Source organism: Microchirus variegatus (genome assembly GCF_963457635.1).
Source record: "Microchirus variegatus genome assembly, chromosome: 4".
Taxonomy (NCBI): Eukaryota; Metazoa; Chordata; class Actinopteri; order Pleuronectiformes; family Soleidae; genus Microchirus; species Microchirus variegatus.
Window position 1 is genome coordinate 11,203,131 of NC_139805.1, and position 17,917 is coordinate 11,221,047.

The 17,917-nt window shown below is 39.5% G+C and overlaps 1 protein-coding gene across 1 annotated transcript; it reads left to right on the forward strand.

Annotated features, from left to right (window-relative positions):
- Positions 1–11,067: 11,067 nt before the first annotated feature.
- On the forward strand, positions 11,068–14,450 carry tbxa2r (thromboxane A2 receptor; the record flags this gene model as incomplete). The annotated part of the gene is made up of 2 exons (XM_083887793.1): positions 11,068–11,859; positions 14,097–14,450. 2 exons carry the CDS (start codon positions 11,068–11,070, stop codon positions 14,448–14,450), a joined length of 1,146 nt encoding a protein of 381 aa, XP_083743919.1.
- Positions 14,451–17,917: the final 3,467 nt, after the last annotated feature.

Sequence of the window (17,917 nt, forward strand, 5' to 3'; positions counted from 1 at the left end):
GATCTGATTTGTGTTATGTAGAAACTTGTTTTTCCTGTGTAATGATTGCTCCGCAGTGATTTCTTGGCTCTGTGTTTGATCCAGTCTCAGTGGCTGGGATGAAAGCCACATCTCTCTTGTTAACGTACATACACAGTATGTCCATAAATGGGTAAAGAATGTCTCTGGTAAGAGTTACTGTGAGATAATGTCTTGACTGGGATTTATGCGCCGTTCGTGGACCGCAAACCCTGAGAGTGTGATAACTTTTGTCTCTTCTGTGTCCAAAATCTGCTCCTCCAAACTGCTGTTCTCAAAGAAATCATTTGGACGCTTGTCTCAAATATCATCACGAAATAGGCTTAGTATCACAGCAATAATGGTTATGTAATGGGAAACTGAGCAAAAGACTGATGGCGGAGCATTAAAACCCCCAAAGTGCTTTCTGCTGTGTGATGCTTGCAAGTGAATTTTACACTAATGATTGAAGATACACAAAACCATCTGCAGTGGAACCATTAAAGCCTCCCTGTAAACATGTCCATTTGGACATAATTAAATCACATTTGAACACAGTGAGGAGTGGAGAAATTGAATTTAGGACTGCGAAATGATGATAATGCGTGATGATTCTAGTACTCACACAAGTGGCATTACGGCCGTTTTGCATGTTCCCCCTCTCAACCCAAGGAATCCACACTGTCACTTCACGCATGTGTGAGTCAAGCTTGAGCCACAGAGATAAAAAAATAAGGTGCCCGTTTAGCCTCGAAAGGACAAAATATTCTCATCAACTATCACAATATCAAGTGTAGCAAGAGTAGCAAAGTCTTGGTGCAACATGAAGAAAGACATTCCCTTTTCCCAACACAAATCATCCTAAATGTCTATTTACAAACAAGCAAGCTTTAAATGGAAGTCCTGAGAGAGAAGAAAAATACCACCCTGGAGTTTTGACAGTGTAGTTTGTCCCTGTTTTTCTGAATCAATCTGTCAGGTTATTTTAGTAATTCTTTACATTGCAGTAAGAATATGTTATTACATTGGCACTGGATTTGTAAAAGGGAAGTAATATTTTGATGATACCATCTCATTTATCTACTCTTCTTCTGCTTTGAGCTTCTCGCCTTTCGCGGTCGCCACAACAGATAATCTGCTTCCATTTTGCCCTGTCCCTCGTGTCCTCTTCTGTTACACCAACTGTCCTTATGTCCTCCATCACAGCATCCATAAGCCTTTTCCTTTTTTTGTCTTCCTATTTTCCTCCTGTCCATTTTCCTTCTATAACAGGGGTTGTCAGAGTGTTGATACCTGAGGGCCAATATTAGGAACCCAACATTGAACTGAGGGCCGCCAAAGAAAAAAAAACAGAAACGAATCCAATTTGTAATCATTTTAATGACCAGATTTCAGTTCGACAGTTTAGCGTTAACTAATATAAGCGTCAATATAATGTAGTTTAAGCATTTATATAATAATGCTTTATAATTTACTGGGTAATTACCCAGTATTTTGGCCATTTTTCTTACCTTCTAATTACAGGTTAATACCAAGTAACACATTTCTGATATATTTACAAGCTACCTGCTTATTACCAGCTTATAACACAATAATACACTAAAATTCACCATATAGAAACCAGGTAAATACCCAGTATTTTTGTTTACACTTATTGGTCTGTATCCAGTAATGTCCAATAAACATTTAACAAGCTTAGTAGCTACTGGATTAAAACTATCAACTGTAATTCATTGAGTGCCTCCAGAAATGTTACTGTGGGCCACCATTGGCCCCCGGGCCGCACTTTGAGAACCAATGTTCTATAACAATAAAAGAAAATGGGACATAAGAGGATTAAATTCAATTTAGTAAAATGGTAATTACTTTGTCAATAACTTGGTATTACTACTCTATTATCTCCTGATTATTACTTTTTTTTTATTATCAAGCTGTAAAAAACATCGATAAATAAAAGTTATTACCATTCAAATCATGTTGATTCAGCAGTTAATGCAGTGTTTTGTGGTGTTTAACTGTTTGGTGTCTTTTTGTGTTGCCATATAGGGTTTACAAATGAAAACGGCCTCACAAGATTGTGAGAGCTCATCGAGTTTCGCGATCGAGGACTGAAGGAAAGATCATGTCCTCCTCGTACAACGGCCAAAGTGACTCATTCAGCTGCTGAACTGTTATCTTTTCATTACCATGGGATTGTCTGCGTAAATATCCTGTTTATGTACAATATCAATTCCAGTCAAGTGTGTAGAACATGGGGCTTCATCTGAGAACAGGAAAAATAACGAAAAAAGGACATGTCCAGTTATAGCCATGTTCCTGTACTCCTCTTGGTAAAATATGACCCATGACGGGAGACTTTGTCCAATGACGTGAATTTTGAGGAAAAACATCATTCCTATTAAGTGTTCTACTGAGCAGCAGGACAAACAGTACGTATATGAAAATAGACGGGAGTGAAGCGAGAGTAGACCTTTCCATGTTTCCATGTGTACAAGGAGACCTAAAGATAGACATTTTCCAGGACAGATATTATCATCTAGATTTCTCATCTTGCTATAGGGGGGGTTTTAATACTGGGGAGAAATCAGCCACAGGTATGAGTTGGTTGAGTTCAGGAAAAGTTCAGTCAGTTGTTTGTTTTTTTGGGGGTTTTTTTCACAGAAGCTTTGGTTCACTGTTTCTTTTGTGCAACACATTTACAGCTCATTAGAGGAAAGGAGCTGCTGCATGCTTGGGGCTGGTGTAGTGTAGGTGGATGAATATCAGCTATTGAAGCAGATAATGTGTGCGTGCGTGCGTGCGTGCGTGCGTGCATGCTCTTGTCTTTCTATGCTTGTGTGGACCATCCCTTGGAAAAACACAATTTTTGTGGGGACATTTTTCCTTGTGGGGACATTATGCCCTGTCTCAAACATGGTCCCCACAATGTGGTCAAGACATGTAGATGCTTGCGTGCGTGCGTGCGTGCGTGCGTGCGTGCGTGCGTGCGTGCGTGCGTGCGTGTGCTCTTGTCTTTCTATGCTTGTGTGGACCATCCCTTGGAAAAACACAATTTTTGTGGGGACATTTTTCCTTGTGGGGACATTATGCCCTGTCTCAAACATGGTCCCCACAATGTGGTAAAGACATGTAGATGCTTGCGTGCGTGCGTGCGTGCGTGCGTGCGTGCGTGCGTGCGTGCGTGCGTGCGTGCGTGCGTGCGTGCGTACGTGCGTGCGTGTGTGTGTGCGTGCTTGTGTGTGTGTGTATGCTGTTTCTGTGCTTGTGTGGACCACCCCTGGTAAAACGAACGTGGTCCCCACAATGTGGTAAAGACATGTATATGTCTAGGTACAGTCTCGTACTTTGATTTCTTTGTGTGTGTGTGTGTGTGAGAGTCGTGTAGACAACGAGAGAGGTAGAGGTAGTAGCAGTAGGGTGATGGATGCAGTAAAGAGGAAGAGGACATGTGTCTTCCTGGGAGTTAAAAAAAGAAACAAAATACTCCTCTTGTGTTTTTCTGAATGTAGTTCCGTCTGATTTACCATACTGTTGTGGAAATCACTCGGAATCCTTTAGTGTGTTCGCTGCACTGGAGAACGGTATTACTAGATTGTGTCGGGCCTGTGTACTTATCCACACCTCCTTTGTGTTTTCACTCTCCACCTTTCCTCTTTATCAGTTTGTCTCTGCCCTGTGCTCCTGTGCCTATCTTCACCTTCCTCTGAGGTTTGGAGCTTCTGTTTTCCTGTCTTCCTGGATGCATCAGTCAACCTGTTTACCTTTTGTTATGCGTGCTTTTGGGTCTCTGAAATTCTTACTTTCTCGATGATGGAATGTATTGTCTTAAATTGGAGGTTTTTGTCACAATACTAGACCACACATCATGACATCATGACCGATAAAGTGATTATTTAAATATGTAACTTGTGCATAGCAGTGTTTCCTGTCCTTTCCATCTTCTAACATCACAGCCTTGCAGGGGAAGTTATTACTAACAGCACTAAGTTTCTTAAAATGTTGATCTTTTTCTCCCCAAAAGCATGACTAGTTCATTATTATCAGCCTTCACACAGCTTGTTTCACTCAGGAACGAGCCACGTCGTCGGGGTGATATAATGCTTTTACACACCAGATGTCCCCGCTCGTTTTTCTCATCACATTTACCGACAAGCATGATTTTTCAGTGAGTTGTATGAGCTGTCCGTGGCTGAAATTCAGACTGCCCTGAAGGACTATGGGAAGACAGCAATAACATGTTATTTGGAGTCTATAGTGGAAAGTTTTTTCATCTATGGAGGGATTGTATTCGGGCAATAGTTCTGAAAAGATCCTGTCAATCAACGAGTCATAATTTTGTCTGGGTCACCTTGAGGTGTCAGCTGGACAGTTGTCTAAATGAATCTTTGAAGCAATAGAGCACCTTTGGAGGTTTTAATTGTTGCTTTCTTCTCTTTTGTTCTGGAGAAAGATCTCAAATGTTGTTATTCTTAGGAAAATATAGTTAATATTCTTGGGAAAATCTCCTTGTCAGTTACAGCCCCTGATGCTTCCATCACCACTGGGACCGCAGTTGTCATTGGTATGTGTTCTTTCTTCTTCATGATGCTGCTGTTGTCGCTTGGGATTATACCACATTATAGCACCACAGCCCTCAGGAACATCTGCACCAAGTTTGGGCTGGAGGTCCCAGGGTCAAGATGACAGTCGCAGTGAAGGCCCCAGAGAGACAAACTGGTGGTGGCTAATGAGCCGGGCGTAGTTGATAGACCGCATAAGAGGGCAGTGGTTTTATACGATGTGTGTGTGTGTGTACATGTTATAAATAGGCTGTGTGGACCAAACAAACCTATCTTTGTGGGGATGTTTTGACCTTGTGAGGACATTTTGGCTGGTGCACACAACATTAACAGGTTTTTGAGGATAAAGACATGGTTTTAGGGTTAGGATTAGATTTGGGGAAAGAAGATGGTTTAAAAAGGGTTAGTCCACTGACTTTTTCCAGTGCACATGTATTATTATTATTATTATTCTTTACATTTCTAGAGCACTTTTCTAGACACCCAAAGCATTTGCAAATTACCAATTATTAATTAACACATTCTCACGAGTGTTTGCAGCAAACAATTGGGTCTTTCTGGTTTTTAGGGGGCCAGAATACCATTGCTGGCAGACTGGTCTCCCTCCATCCACTACCATTGCAAAAGGCCTGTAGGGTTTTCCCTTTGTTGCCCAGAATACCGTGGTTGGTAGACTGGACTAGTTCATTTTAACCATCTGCGACGCCAAGTATTAGTTCAGGTTTATCCATGACTTGATAAATGTGATTCCTCCATACACCCCTGAGTTTGACTTGACTCTGCACTTCATCTGTTTCCTCTTAAAAGTCTTCACTCATATGCCCAGTGTATCAAGTCCAAGGGATTATTTGTCTGCAGTAAATTGTATTTACTTGGACACTCAGCATTCCATTCCTTATCTCAAAGCCCTTTCATCTAACACATGGGGAATGAGATGAGGGAATATCAGTTCTGCATTTGTCAGAGGAAAACATCCACATTACCTTAAAGCTAGGCAAAAGCTGGTAGAGTCTAACCACCCACTGTGTCAAGCTTTAGGGTTTAAGTTTCGGTCATAAGGTTTGTAAGTGGTACTGTGTCCTCGATTATGTAAGATTTGTGTAATGTTTAATTTTTAATCATAAAATGTTGATCAAACGCACACAAAGACAATTTAATTTACACATGAGAACAGAAAACACCCTGAATGATTTAATAATTACTTCAAAGGATTAGCAATGGAAAATAGTGTGCCACATACTCATACTTGCATTAGATCACCAAAGAAAAGCAATAAAGATGTCGAGCTGCATTCGAGTGATTTATTTTTTGGGCACATGGTCCCAAGACAGTATTTACTCCCCCCAAAAATATCTAATGTGAACATGAGACAGAGGAATTTTACCCTTCACCCTGACTGGACTGCTGAACATAACAGCACAGCATGAAATTGGAAGAAAGAGATTGGTCGACAAGTAACAACGGGCCACAGCAGTCAAACCCAGGTTGTCGCAGAATGCCCCGGGGATGACAGAAGTTGAGGTTTCAGGTTCCCTTCTACTGCTTAGTCACTCGTTCTTGAGCATCAGCATATTAAGGTTCACAATACATTCATTTAAATTTAAAAGTTTTATTACTTTTACCTTGTGGTTAGCCACATATAGGAGTCTGCTGCAGAATTACGAGCCCGTTATTACATTTCCACCATGGTGTAACTGGAAAAGAGGTTAACTATATTGATGCTATTTCGATGGGCGGCCTGTTAATGGAGATCAATCTGGAATATTAAAAGAATAATGAATTATATATAAAAGCTTTATAATGCCTCTCAGTTTTTGTATTAGCAGCACAGTGGTTCTGCTGATCAAAGTGCACCGTTGACTCATTTCTATCTGTAAAAAGAGACTGATGATAAAGTCTACATCTGTATCGCATGTGTCTCTCTGAAATTCTCGAGAATATGTTTTAACTTAAAGACAGATATTATAAACATCTGCTGGTGCCGTGTCCAAACTTTTCCACTTCTTGTGACTCATCTTGAATTTCTTCCTCAGCCTCCTTTAATGAGGCACATCACGCCATCTGTTTTAATGAAAGTCTTTTTTTTTTAATCATACATTTTATGTAAAGAAATGGGTATCAGCCTTTTGTTTGTGCTTCATGACAAAACATCAAATTGAGAAAGCTGTTGTTAGAGAAATGTCCCTTCCCTTTTTTCCGAAATGTGCTCCACTTCCCATCAGTTGGATGTGTTGAGAATTTTCATTACGCATTTTCCTTCTAAAACTCTTTGGAGTGTTGTGTCCACCCAAAGGCCGTCCCCTTTAACTTCTGGGGAGTGGTGAAGTGAAGTGAAGGCATGCTTGACTGGAAGGGGAGATATTAGTATGTGAGCAGCAGCAAACGAGAGCACATTCGGGGGAAGGGTTCATGCTAACAGCTACCCGTGGGACATTTTGTCAGCTTTTTCGTTTTCATTCTCAGATGGGACTTGATAAATCTGACATGTTTCCCTTCTCTTACTCTGACTGGTGCTTTTTTTAATCTTACAACTGCAGAGAGATGGTGTGGATGGACTCGTGCAAACCTATCAACTGTGAAAGTTGCTTCTGTGTTGGTAAGATACAATAACCTACAAGACCATTTACCTGTAATGGGGACACAAAGTTTGAGTTTATGAACAGTTGTTGCATGTCAGTATAAGCCACACGTATATGTTACATATGCAAGTTGCAGTATATTTGTATTTAAGAGTTTGCTTGTTTATGCATGTTTTTTGTTGTTGTCAATGAGACACAGGTACAGTTTGTAAGGTTTTCTAGTGGAGTTGTGGAGAAAAGTTTCATGCCAAAAACAGATTTTCTTTAATGGCATTGATCAAACTGCATGTTGGAAATACACAATTTCAGTGTTTAGATTTTAGAGAACATGTGGTTTCTAATTTTTTTTTAATTGTTTTATTACTTTTTTTTTCATTCAGAGGATACTTCTATTATCCTGAGACTCACTAAGGTGTAACAGCACAGGGTGTCAGGGTGTTGTCAGCAAACACAATAAAATCTCAAAGTGAATAACAACCTTGTCCCACAGGTATTACCTTTTTGGTCCCCTGGAGATATTTACGAATTTGCTTGTGTCTTTTCTGGTGGCATCTGTTGACATAAGCTGAAGTGTGTTGGGTTCTCTGGGCCACGATTCTTGCTTTACTTATCACACCGAACAAGCCAAAACCAGCGATTTAAATGTGGGACTCTTCTGATGTCTGGAAGCAAAGCTACAATAAAGGGCAACATGTTTTTTTTGCTGCAGAAACAGAACAACAGCAATTACAACTATGGACATGTATTTTTTATTAGCATTGGATATTGCTACAATTATTCTTTGTTTTTTGAAATAGTGGATTATTTTTTTTTTTTAAAGATAGTAAAACCAGGAGGCTGTAAAAGGTATTTGTTAATAATCTACTTCATGGCGAGACCAGGATGACAATCACTTTGGGATTAGTTAAACAGACAAACACGAAAGGGAAGAAAGTTGACTTTATTGCCATCTTTTTTTCATTATGTGCAATAATAGCTGTTTGTATAGCACACACAATTTGGAGGTATACAACCAGACACCAGAAACTACACGCATATATATATATATATATACATATATATGTGTGTGTGTGTGTGTGTGTGTGTGTGTGTGTGTGTGTGTGTGTGTGTGTGTGTGTGTGTGTGTGTGTGTGTGTGTGTGTGTGTAGTTTCTGGTGTATATGTATATACATATATATATATTTATATATATATATATATATATATATGTATATATGTACATATATATATGTACACACACACACACATATATATATATATGTATATATATATATATATATAAACACCACAAACTGCTTTTAGTGGGACACGACTTTGCAGACTCCAATCAACAGCATTTGGGCAAATCTATTTGTCTTTCTAAGAAACCCCTGGGACACAAGGGACTCACCTCATCATTGCACTTGTGTTCTTTTCCATTACTTAAAGCCATTTGTCCACTTTAATAATGCAGATTTGAATATTGACTCCAGATGCTAATCGGCACTTTGGCTAATGGCACTTTCAGGACTGAGTCTTTCAAGGATGGAAGGATGTCATTATTACATTTTTACCCTTTAGTAGAAGACGCAAACATTTCTCCTCACTCCATATCTGTTTGAAAATTCTACCTTCTAATACCTTCCAGAAGCACAGATATTCAATATTCTATTAAAGTCAACCTGCTTTTAGTACTTTTTAAAATAGGGAAATTAAAAGAATACTGTGATGCATAATTTAACCACCATTACTCTTTATTAACGGATACTGTGTTTTGTGCAGTGTGTTTTGGCGTTTGATTATCTTGGCAATGAGCCATATTTTGGCCATTACTCACTTATTTTCATCCTGCTGTTCCATGTGAACTTGAAAAACCTTAGTACAAGGAAATACCTCGGGAACACGTACCACGATCATCATAACACGAACCGTTATTCCTTCATAATCCACTGGTTGACCTTTCGCGGAGTCTCAGGATGCGTACAGGAAGTAAAGACTGTGGGTCTGAGATGATCAACGATATTACCCGTCATGACCCATACTGGGAATGCATTATGTTACAGGATGTACTAAGTAAACCTTTAAATGGCAAGCACAACATTGCCATTACATCAGAATACACCCAGTGTTAAAGAATGTGTTTTGCAATGAATCCTAAATGCCCCCTATTGTGTTTTTAGTTTGTGTAGTTTTTCCATCCATCCATTATCTACCACTTTATCCTCCTCCGGAGGGTAGCGGGGGGTGCTGTGCCAATCTCAGCTGGCATTGGGCGATAGGTGGGGTACACCCTGGACAGTTTGCCAGTCCATCGCAGGGCCACATATAGAGACAAACAACCATTTACTAACACTCTCACACCTACGGTCAATTTAGAGGGACCAATTCACCTAATCCTCATATTTCATATTTTTGGACTGTGGGAGGAAGCCGGAGAACCCGGAGAGAACGCACGCGCACACGGGTAGAACATGCAGACTCCTTGTAGAAAGGTCCTTGTTCCGAAGTTGTTCCAAACGGGGCTCGGACCCAGGAACCCGGGTCTTCTTGCTGCAAAGGCATGAGTGCTAACCACTACACCAACCGTGGGTGTAGTTTTTCATTGTCATAAAAAAAAATTAACATCCATCTGCATACATTGCACTAATTTTTGTCAAAATTGAAAATGATGATTTATTTCTCAGTTTCTCAGTAGTCACCCTAACATGAACCCTCACTTTGCCTTAAACCGGTCTACAATCAGATGGTTCATAAGTCACAGACCACCAGAGACAGCCAAGCGATTGCGCTGCCATGTATTTGTTTCCTGTTAGTGTTGCTGACAGCACTGTTCAAGTAGCTGCATTTCCTGCCAGGATATGTCTGCTCTTCTCCTCCCTGTCTATTTTGGTTTCTGTGTCACTTTCTCCATCACTGTCACAGTCTGCAGGCATAGCCTACACTGTTTCACTGACTTTACAGCATCCTGAAAGTGCACTTATTCAACTCCAAGACATACTTCGGATCAAATATAGATTTTCAAAAGATTGTTTTCGGTTGTTTTGCAACTTGGCTTTTAATTTTGCAGCTTTAGTAACCATAAAAGGTACATTTATATTGCTCACACAAGTTGAATTCCTCAGTCTGGAGAGCATTGCTACATCTATAAACAAACATAAAAAAAAATAAAAATAACTAGGGTAGAGCAAACAAGAATAGTCGGATGACCTGAATCACCAGATCTAAACTGAGAAGATGAATGAAAACATCAAAAAATATTTACACAAACATTTCCTCACAAGCATTTCCTGGTTGTGCATGCACTGCTGTTTTTACATCAACTGTGTTGTCACTATCAACATTTCCCACTGTCTTTTCATCTTCAGATAAATTGTTTGTTAAACTCTGACTGGTAGCTTGTTTACTTTTAATCACAACGTTGAATCATCCGACCGACTCCTTTGTTGTACTTCAGTGTACAGTCATGTTCCCTGTATCACCAAATACTTTAGGTAAATAAAACAATACACTTGGAAAAAATACATGGATTTAATTTACGAAGCCCGAAAATATCATTTCAGCCTTCAGCCCAGTTTCACTCTAAATTGGAAGTGGCAATTATTTAAAAAATGGATGGGAAAATGGGCAGAGATTTGGATAAGGACAATTTAACATTCCTTCCATGTTTTGGCTTGCCATGTTTGTGCCACACGAGTGCTTTCTGGACAATTTCACAAATCACATACCCCTTAGTCTAGTGAAACACATTTAGTACTTCAGAAATCAAAGGCTGGTCAACTAAAATGATTCATCGTGAATTTACGTTTTGCAGACTAAACTTTCCATTGTCAACAATGTACTAAAATTACAGCTTTCTCTTTTTTTTTTAGGTTGAAGAGCGACATGAAAGACCTCTGACTGTTACAGTCTTTACATCTGTGAGGGAATAAATGACCCAGCAGCCACTGTCCACCATGAATGCCTCAATCTCTGCGAACTACACTCCTTCCTGCTATGTCATCAACAGCCCCCCATTCAATTACACTCACCCCATTGCCTCAGCCTACTATCCCTCCATCTTCACGTTCCTTGGTCTCATGTCCAATCTCATCGCCTTCATAGTTCTCATCAAGTCCTTCCAGAGAGTACAAAGCCAGTCACGCTCCTTCTTCCTGATCTTCCTCAGTGGCCTGGTGGTCACAGACTTTATGGGTATCCTGGTCTCCGGCTGCATTGTGGGCGCCTTCCATGTTACTCACTTTAATTGGCGCACTCTAGACCCTAACTGCCACTTCTGCAACTTTATGGGTATGACCATGGTTTTCTACGGACTGTGCCCACTAATGCTCGGTGCTACCATGGCAGTGGAGCGTTTCATTGGCATTAACCTACCGTTTGCACGCACGTTCAGTATCACTAAGAGGCGAACAATCTCCATGGTGCTGATGGTGTGGTTTATCGCTGGCTGCATTGCACTGCTGCCCCTGACAGGCTTAGGGAGCTACCACATGCAGAAGCCAGGCTCCTGGTGTTTTTTCAATATTAGCTCAGAGGGAAATGACCTGGTCTTCTCTCTTATCTTCTCACTGGTCGGGTTGATATGCATCGGTGTGTCGTTTGTGCTCAACACGGTGAGCCTGGTGACCCTGATCAAGGTGTGCTGTGGACAGGACAGAAGCCAGCGGCGCCGCGACTATGAAGTGGAGATGATGGTTCAGCTCATCCTGATCATGGTGATCGCTTCTATCTGCTGGTGCCCACTGCTGGTGAGTTAGATTTTTTTTTTTTTCAAGCAATGACATTTGGCCTTTTAATCTTTGATTTTGAACCACTGTAGCTATAGAATGTGTTGCTGTGTAACAGTTTGTGTTGTGTGGTTATAATACAGATTGGAGAATGTGCCTTGTATGGCCACAGGCAGCAGGAGGATTATCTGCTATCTTAGTCTGCATTCATACATTTGTCTTTACCATGAATGTTTAACCTATAGACAATCCAAAAAAAATTATAATAATATTCACCAACTATATAAACACACTGACCAAATAGTACTCAAAAAGTTTCAAATCAGATTGAATTTGTGAAATTTGGAAATACGTCACAGTTCAAGGTTCACTTGGCTCGTTTTTATGAACAAAAAGACAAGGAGAGAAAAACACGTCTATTTTGTGACTTCTGCACAATTATTGCTACTTTATATCGCTACTTAGAATGCAATATAAACTGAATCATAACACTGACTCAACAACACATGAAGACAAAGAAAACACATTTTTTAAAGTCTGATTATTTGACCTATAAACACTCATCCAGGATGTCCATAAAAGGAGTTGTGTGTTATTCCCTTGGCAATTTACCATGGGTGCACCTGTGGCACAGATCTGTGCCACATGAGCACTAAGGGTTAATCAAAGAAGTCTCAATAAAACAAACCGTGAGATAGTAAATAAGGTGATTTTTCTGGCCCTGTCCAGTACTTGTTGATATGTGGTGTCTGTGAACTCTTTGAACTGTAATTAGACATCACAAGGTCTTAAGCTTGTTTTTTTCCCTCCACTTCCTCTCTATGTGCTTCACTTCTCCTCAGCAATGCAGCTTCTTAATTGTAAGCTGATCTTAGACTGGGGTTACTCCTGATTTTACAAATACAGTGCTGACATCAGACATCAAAGAGAGAGAAGTGGCAGGGCCGATTGCAAACATCCAATTATGGAGTTTATTTCTCATGTATTTTACTTGACTGGGATTGTCTGAAGCACATATTTTTTGTCATCCCATCTAACCTCAATTGTGTGGCACAGATTTATATTCTGGAGACAGTTCTGACTGATTCTACTGTCAGCGATTATGTAATTTTGTTTGGCGTACGAATGGCCACCTGCAATCAGATACTCGACCCCTGGATTTACATCGTGTTTCAAGTGTCCCTTCTGAGGCGAGTAAAAACAAAAACAAAAATGGCCGAAAAGGTCGATAATACCTACTCACTTCCATCATAAGGGCTGTGGTTGGCTAACTAACTTAGCATGTCCTAAACGTTTGACAAAGATGAGCTAATTTGTCACAGATTACCCAATGCATTTCATTTTTAAATGCATTATGTGCTATTTTGCGGGCTCTCCAGTCTGGGTGTCATCTTGGTTGTGCTGCTGCTGTTTACATTTCATTTCATCCAGCCATGTAAACATTTCACTGAAAGACTTTCAGCCCTGTCTCTTGTGCATTTACTGTCATCGTGCTGTAAAATGCATCAAACGTTTCCTCGGAGCAGAGCTGCATGAATCCTAACAATTAGAGTTGAATATTAAGCTTCGGTGATTGTAATGTTCTTATTGTAATTGTAATTGTAATTTTATTTCTAGGACAGGGACAATGCACAATAAAATATTAATCTTGCACAACAACAACATATGCATTGTGCCAAGTTTTAGCGATGTAATCCTTAAAAGTGACAGAAAGTTATGCTCAAAGCTTGAAAAAAGCCATGAAACCAGTAAGCAAGACCATACATGTTAGCACTTTCTTTCTCTGAAATGGGAAATAGAAATAGTTTTGTAGTCTGTGGAGCATCTCTGCCTCTGAGGAAAGTTTGTCAAACTAAAACTATAAACTATAACATCACCACTTTCATCAGATTTTACCATGAACTTTGGTTGACTGCTTTTCCTGCACTGCTTGGATGTAAACCACTGGAAAGCAACATCTGGATTTGAAATGGGGTCAACAATAGCAATCTGTCATTTGTAAAGCAGCTCGTTGGCATGTTCCAGTCTGACGAAATTGTGCATTTCAAATATTAACTTGTGTTTTTATTCTTTTCTGTCTCTTTTCCAATCCCTTCTATTATGTGACGCTCTTGTAATTTCCTTTTTTTCTTTCCCGTAATTGCTCCCCTTTCTCTCCTTAAACTACCCATACAATCTTATTTTCACCACGCCACCTCATCTATCCTCCTCCTTCCTCTTCTCCCTCCTTCACACCCTCTCATTTCTTCCACCACCAGATCTTTATTGCACAGACTGTTCTGTCCGGAGTCCAAGTCCAGATCAAATACCTCCTGCTATGGGTGCGCTTTGCCACCGGGAACCAGATCCTGGACCCTTGGGTGTACATCCTGTTTCGCAGGGCAGTTCTTAAGAGAATCTACCCCCGCTTTGACTGGTCCCGTGGTTCCATTATGACCATATACCCATCTTTGCGTGACACTATGCGCAGGATCACTGGCTCTTCACTTGCAGGCACCCTGAGATCAAATCAAGCAGAGGAGATGGGGAAATTACATGTGACACCTCCACCTTCCATGAAACCACCACCTCCTTCTGAATTGTTATTGCAGCATAATCAGAGAAATCACTGACAATTTCCAAATAGTGTTCCAAGTTCCAAGAGTGTTCATGTTCATGTCCAATCTGTGGGGATTATGTGATCACATAATGGAGTGTCTTTCAGTCTTCATTGTGACACTTTATTTTACAGCAAGGGATCAAGTCTGTAATCTTTTGATATACTTACTACTGAAGTCAGCAAATTAGATTGTGGTTTTCAGAAACTGCTCAAAATATGTTACACGACATTTGAGTTTAAAACGCAACATAATACTTTTTGCACTTACATTATATGAACCCTTAGGTTGAATGCCTTTAGTGTCACAATAGACTGAACAAATTATTGACTGTGACTGTGTTTTCAGGCTCATGCTTAGTGTTAAAAAATACAATGTTGTTTTGTTTTTTTAAGAAAAAGATCATATTGTCAGTACCAAAGTTTTTTTTTTTGTTTTTTTTTAATATTACTAAATATTTATTGGACATATAAAAGCATGGGTTTACCTGATAGATGAAAAGTGTATCACATGGGTGCTTGCTGTCTCTATCTTTACTGTCACTATGCAGTAAAAGGCAAAAATGTCATTTGTTTATCAAACATAGTTATTTTCTGTTTTCTGTATAGATGCTAAAGTGCAACATAAGACAATGTCAGATGTTGATATTTGATATTTAATAAAAACTGATATATTATACGTGTATCTATCATTCTACTGTTGCAGCTGAGTAATGTATACCACAGGACTGTGACACATTGTACTTGTGGAAGTGTAAATATACTGTAGCTCATAATAAAGGTAAGGTGACCCTTTAAAATGACCTTATATGGTTGACGTGGTTGTTACTTGTCTTGACATGTTAAAGATGGATCAATGTCCTTATCTTAAAGCGGAACTAGACCGGAAGTTCCTATTAACGCTGTTTTTTTGGTGTGTATCTGTGTCATTACCTTGTTTATGAAGCCCTGACGGTTTGAAACAAACAGTTCAGCCATTGCTGAGAACGATGTGTTTATTGTAATCTCGGGGCTCAACGAGATCACTAAAAATCCCGTAATAGTTACGTAAGCAGCGGTTCTCCTGAACAACCGATCGTCCTGCTCCGGGTCAGTAGTCCGGGCACATCCGGTTGCGTACATTGAACCGCAGAAGAAGAATAACGTCCGTTGTGGAGGTGTTTCACGAGCGACAGTGTCTTCTGACTCTGGGTCTGACTCCGGTTTAAAGTCATAAAAGGGACTGCGGCGGGGAGTCGTGACGAAGCTATTTTTAAACACTGTTAAAACAATGTTTTGATAATGAGGAGCAGTGCATCCACCGTTCCAGAGGGGGGCGCTGCGCTTCTGAGAACGGATGTGCTGGATAGTACTGGCCAATCACAAGACTTTGTCTTCTGGGGGTGAAAGTTCACTCTGAAATCTCGCAACAGAAAAACACCGTCAGAAAAGAGGATTTCTATCGGCTTGTTTACAGAAACTAGGAGCTTTTTGACCATAAAAACAAGTTAATATATGTAAGTAGACCTCCATAACTAACATTTATGTGCAACAGGACCACTCTATGTGACCTTTAACTAGCCACCTTGTGCTAAAAGTTTGAGGAAATTGCCATGGGAAATGTTTCTCGGTATAGTTTTAGAGATAAGATAATTTAAAAGAAGTAATCTTTAGAGGGAGCAAATGTCCACTGTGGATATTGAAGTGTACAATTGTGATGTTTTGATTCTAACTGGTTTTCCAACACACTTGGAAGGGAAGGATGGGGCGAGGGACATTCAGCATGCAACATCACCAGTACATGTTAAATTCTACTCACTAAACCTTTTAGACTTAGTTTTGCCTGCAAGCGAAGACTTAATATTTATATTCCTTGTCTTTCCTGTTGTCACTTTTCGGAGATTCACTCCTGTGCAAGACCAAGTTTCTCCTTCAGATCATTGTTGCCCTTTGTGTGACTAAAGTTTCTACGTGGCTGTCTAGTGAGAAGGTGTTTATGATGTTCAAGCTGTTACTGATGTTCACAGCAGTGCCGCATGATTCACTGGGAAGTTCAAATTTAGAATATTTGGCAAAGAAAATCCTTGGAACCTCCTTACACATGTGTTATACTGCTTGTCTACTCAGTCAGAAAGCTATGCATGCTTATTCTGTGTGTGATTTGCTTTGGACATGCTTTGTTATCTGTGAAAACACTCACTGTTACTGAACAAAGCGAGCTGAACTGATCACCAATAAAAGCTTTTATCTCCTTTGCCGTATAATCCGTTGTAAATGAAGGGTGTGTTAAATGTGCATGACATAAATAACGTGGTTGTCTGTATAAATATAAATAATAAAACAAACAAAATCAAATATCTTACTCACAGGCTTGACAACGTTGATTTCAACCTTTTTACTTCATATTTAAACATGTAAAATGTGTTTTTTAGCTGTTTATAAGAGGTGCAATCAAATAATACAATAAATACAACAAAAACATCACTGTCAGACAAATACTGGTGTAGAAAAAGGTGAGTTGAATTTCATTTTGAAATTTTTTTGCTTCAATGCACTTAAAGAATATGACTTCAATATGTATTCATATTGTTCGGTGAACCAGAAAAACGTATATAACAGTCCAGCGTGTTTCATGTTGCCCCCCATCTGCAATAAATGCTCTCCAGTACAGAGACAGTGATACTGAATTATGAAGACTGCAACAACCCAGCCTAATGTATTCATGTTCTCACTTTGAAACAAACCAGGAAAGATTCCAAAGAACTCATGGTGAACATGGGAAGCAAGTGAATGTGTGAATTATTAGTGATCCTGCGAACTTTATTTCGCCAGGCAGAATGAAAACATTGTGACTGTTTTTATTGTCTTTATTTTATAAAATGAGAGTTGGGTTCTTGTTGTACTACTGATTATGTGTAGAAGTAATATTGAAGATTATTGTGTTTGGAGATTGCTCAGATCCTCGCCTGATCTTGACAAATGACAAATCATTCAGGTTTCATATACACTAGGGCCAATATTTCATTTCAAAACAAAGTATACAACCAACTTGCAAATAAAAATGTGGCATGAACCATGCTCGTAGATCTCCACTTTGTGTTGATGATGTTGATAATGGAGGTTGCAGAAAAAATATTCTGACTTCAAGATGACCCAGAATGTCTCAAAAACGACTTATAAAAAGTTGTTTTTCAAAGAACAAAAACTTGTGTATGCTTGGTTGTATTGTCTTACCTCAGCAGATGCTTTCCTGAAACATTCTCTTTAGTTTTCTCTTGCTGGCCCTGAGATGTTTTCCATTGAGGTCCAGCTAAGATGATCATGGTGATTATTTTGACATTTTGACTAAAGTCGTATGAAAAAGGTGGCGAAGCAACATTTTTTACTATCACTGTTTGTTTTGTTTTGTTTTTTTACAGATACTCAGCTAAATGCCTACACAATAACATATGAGTAAGTAAAATGTCTGAATTCCACAATGTTGTGATTAAAAAAGTAATACCA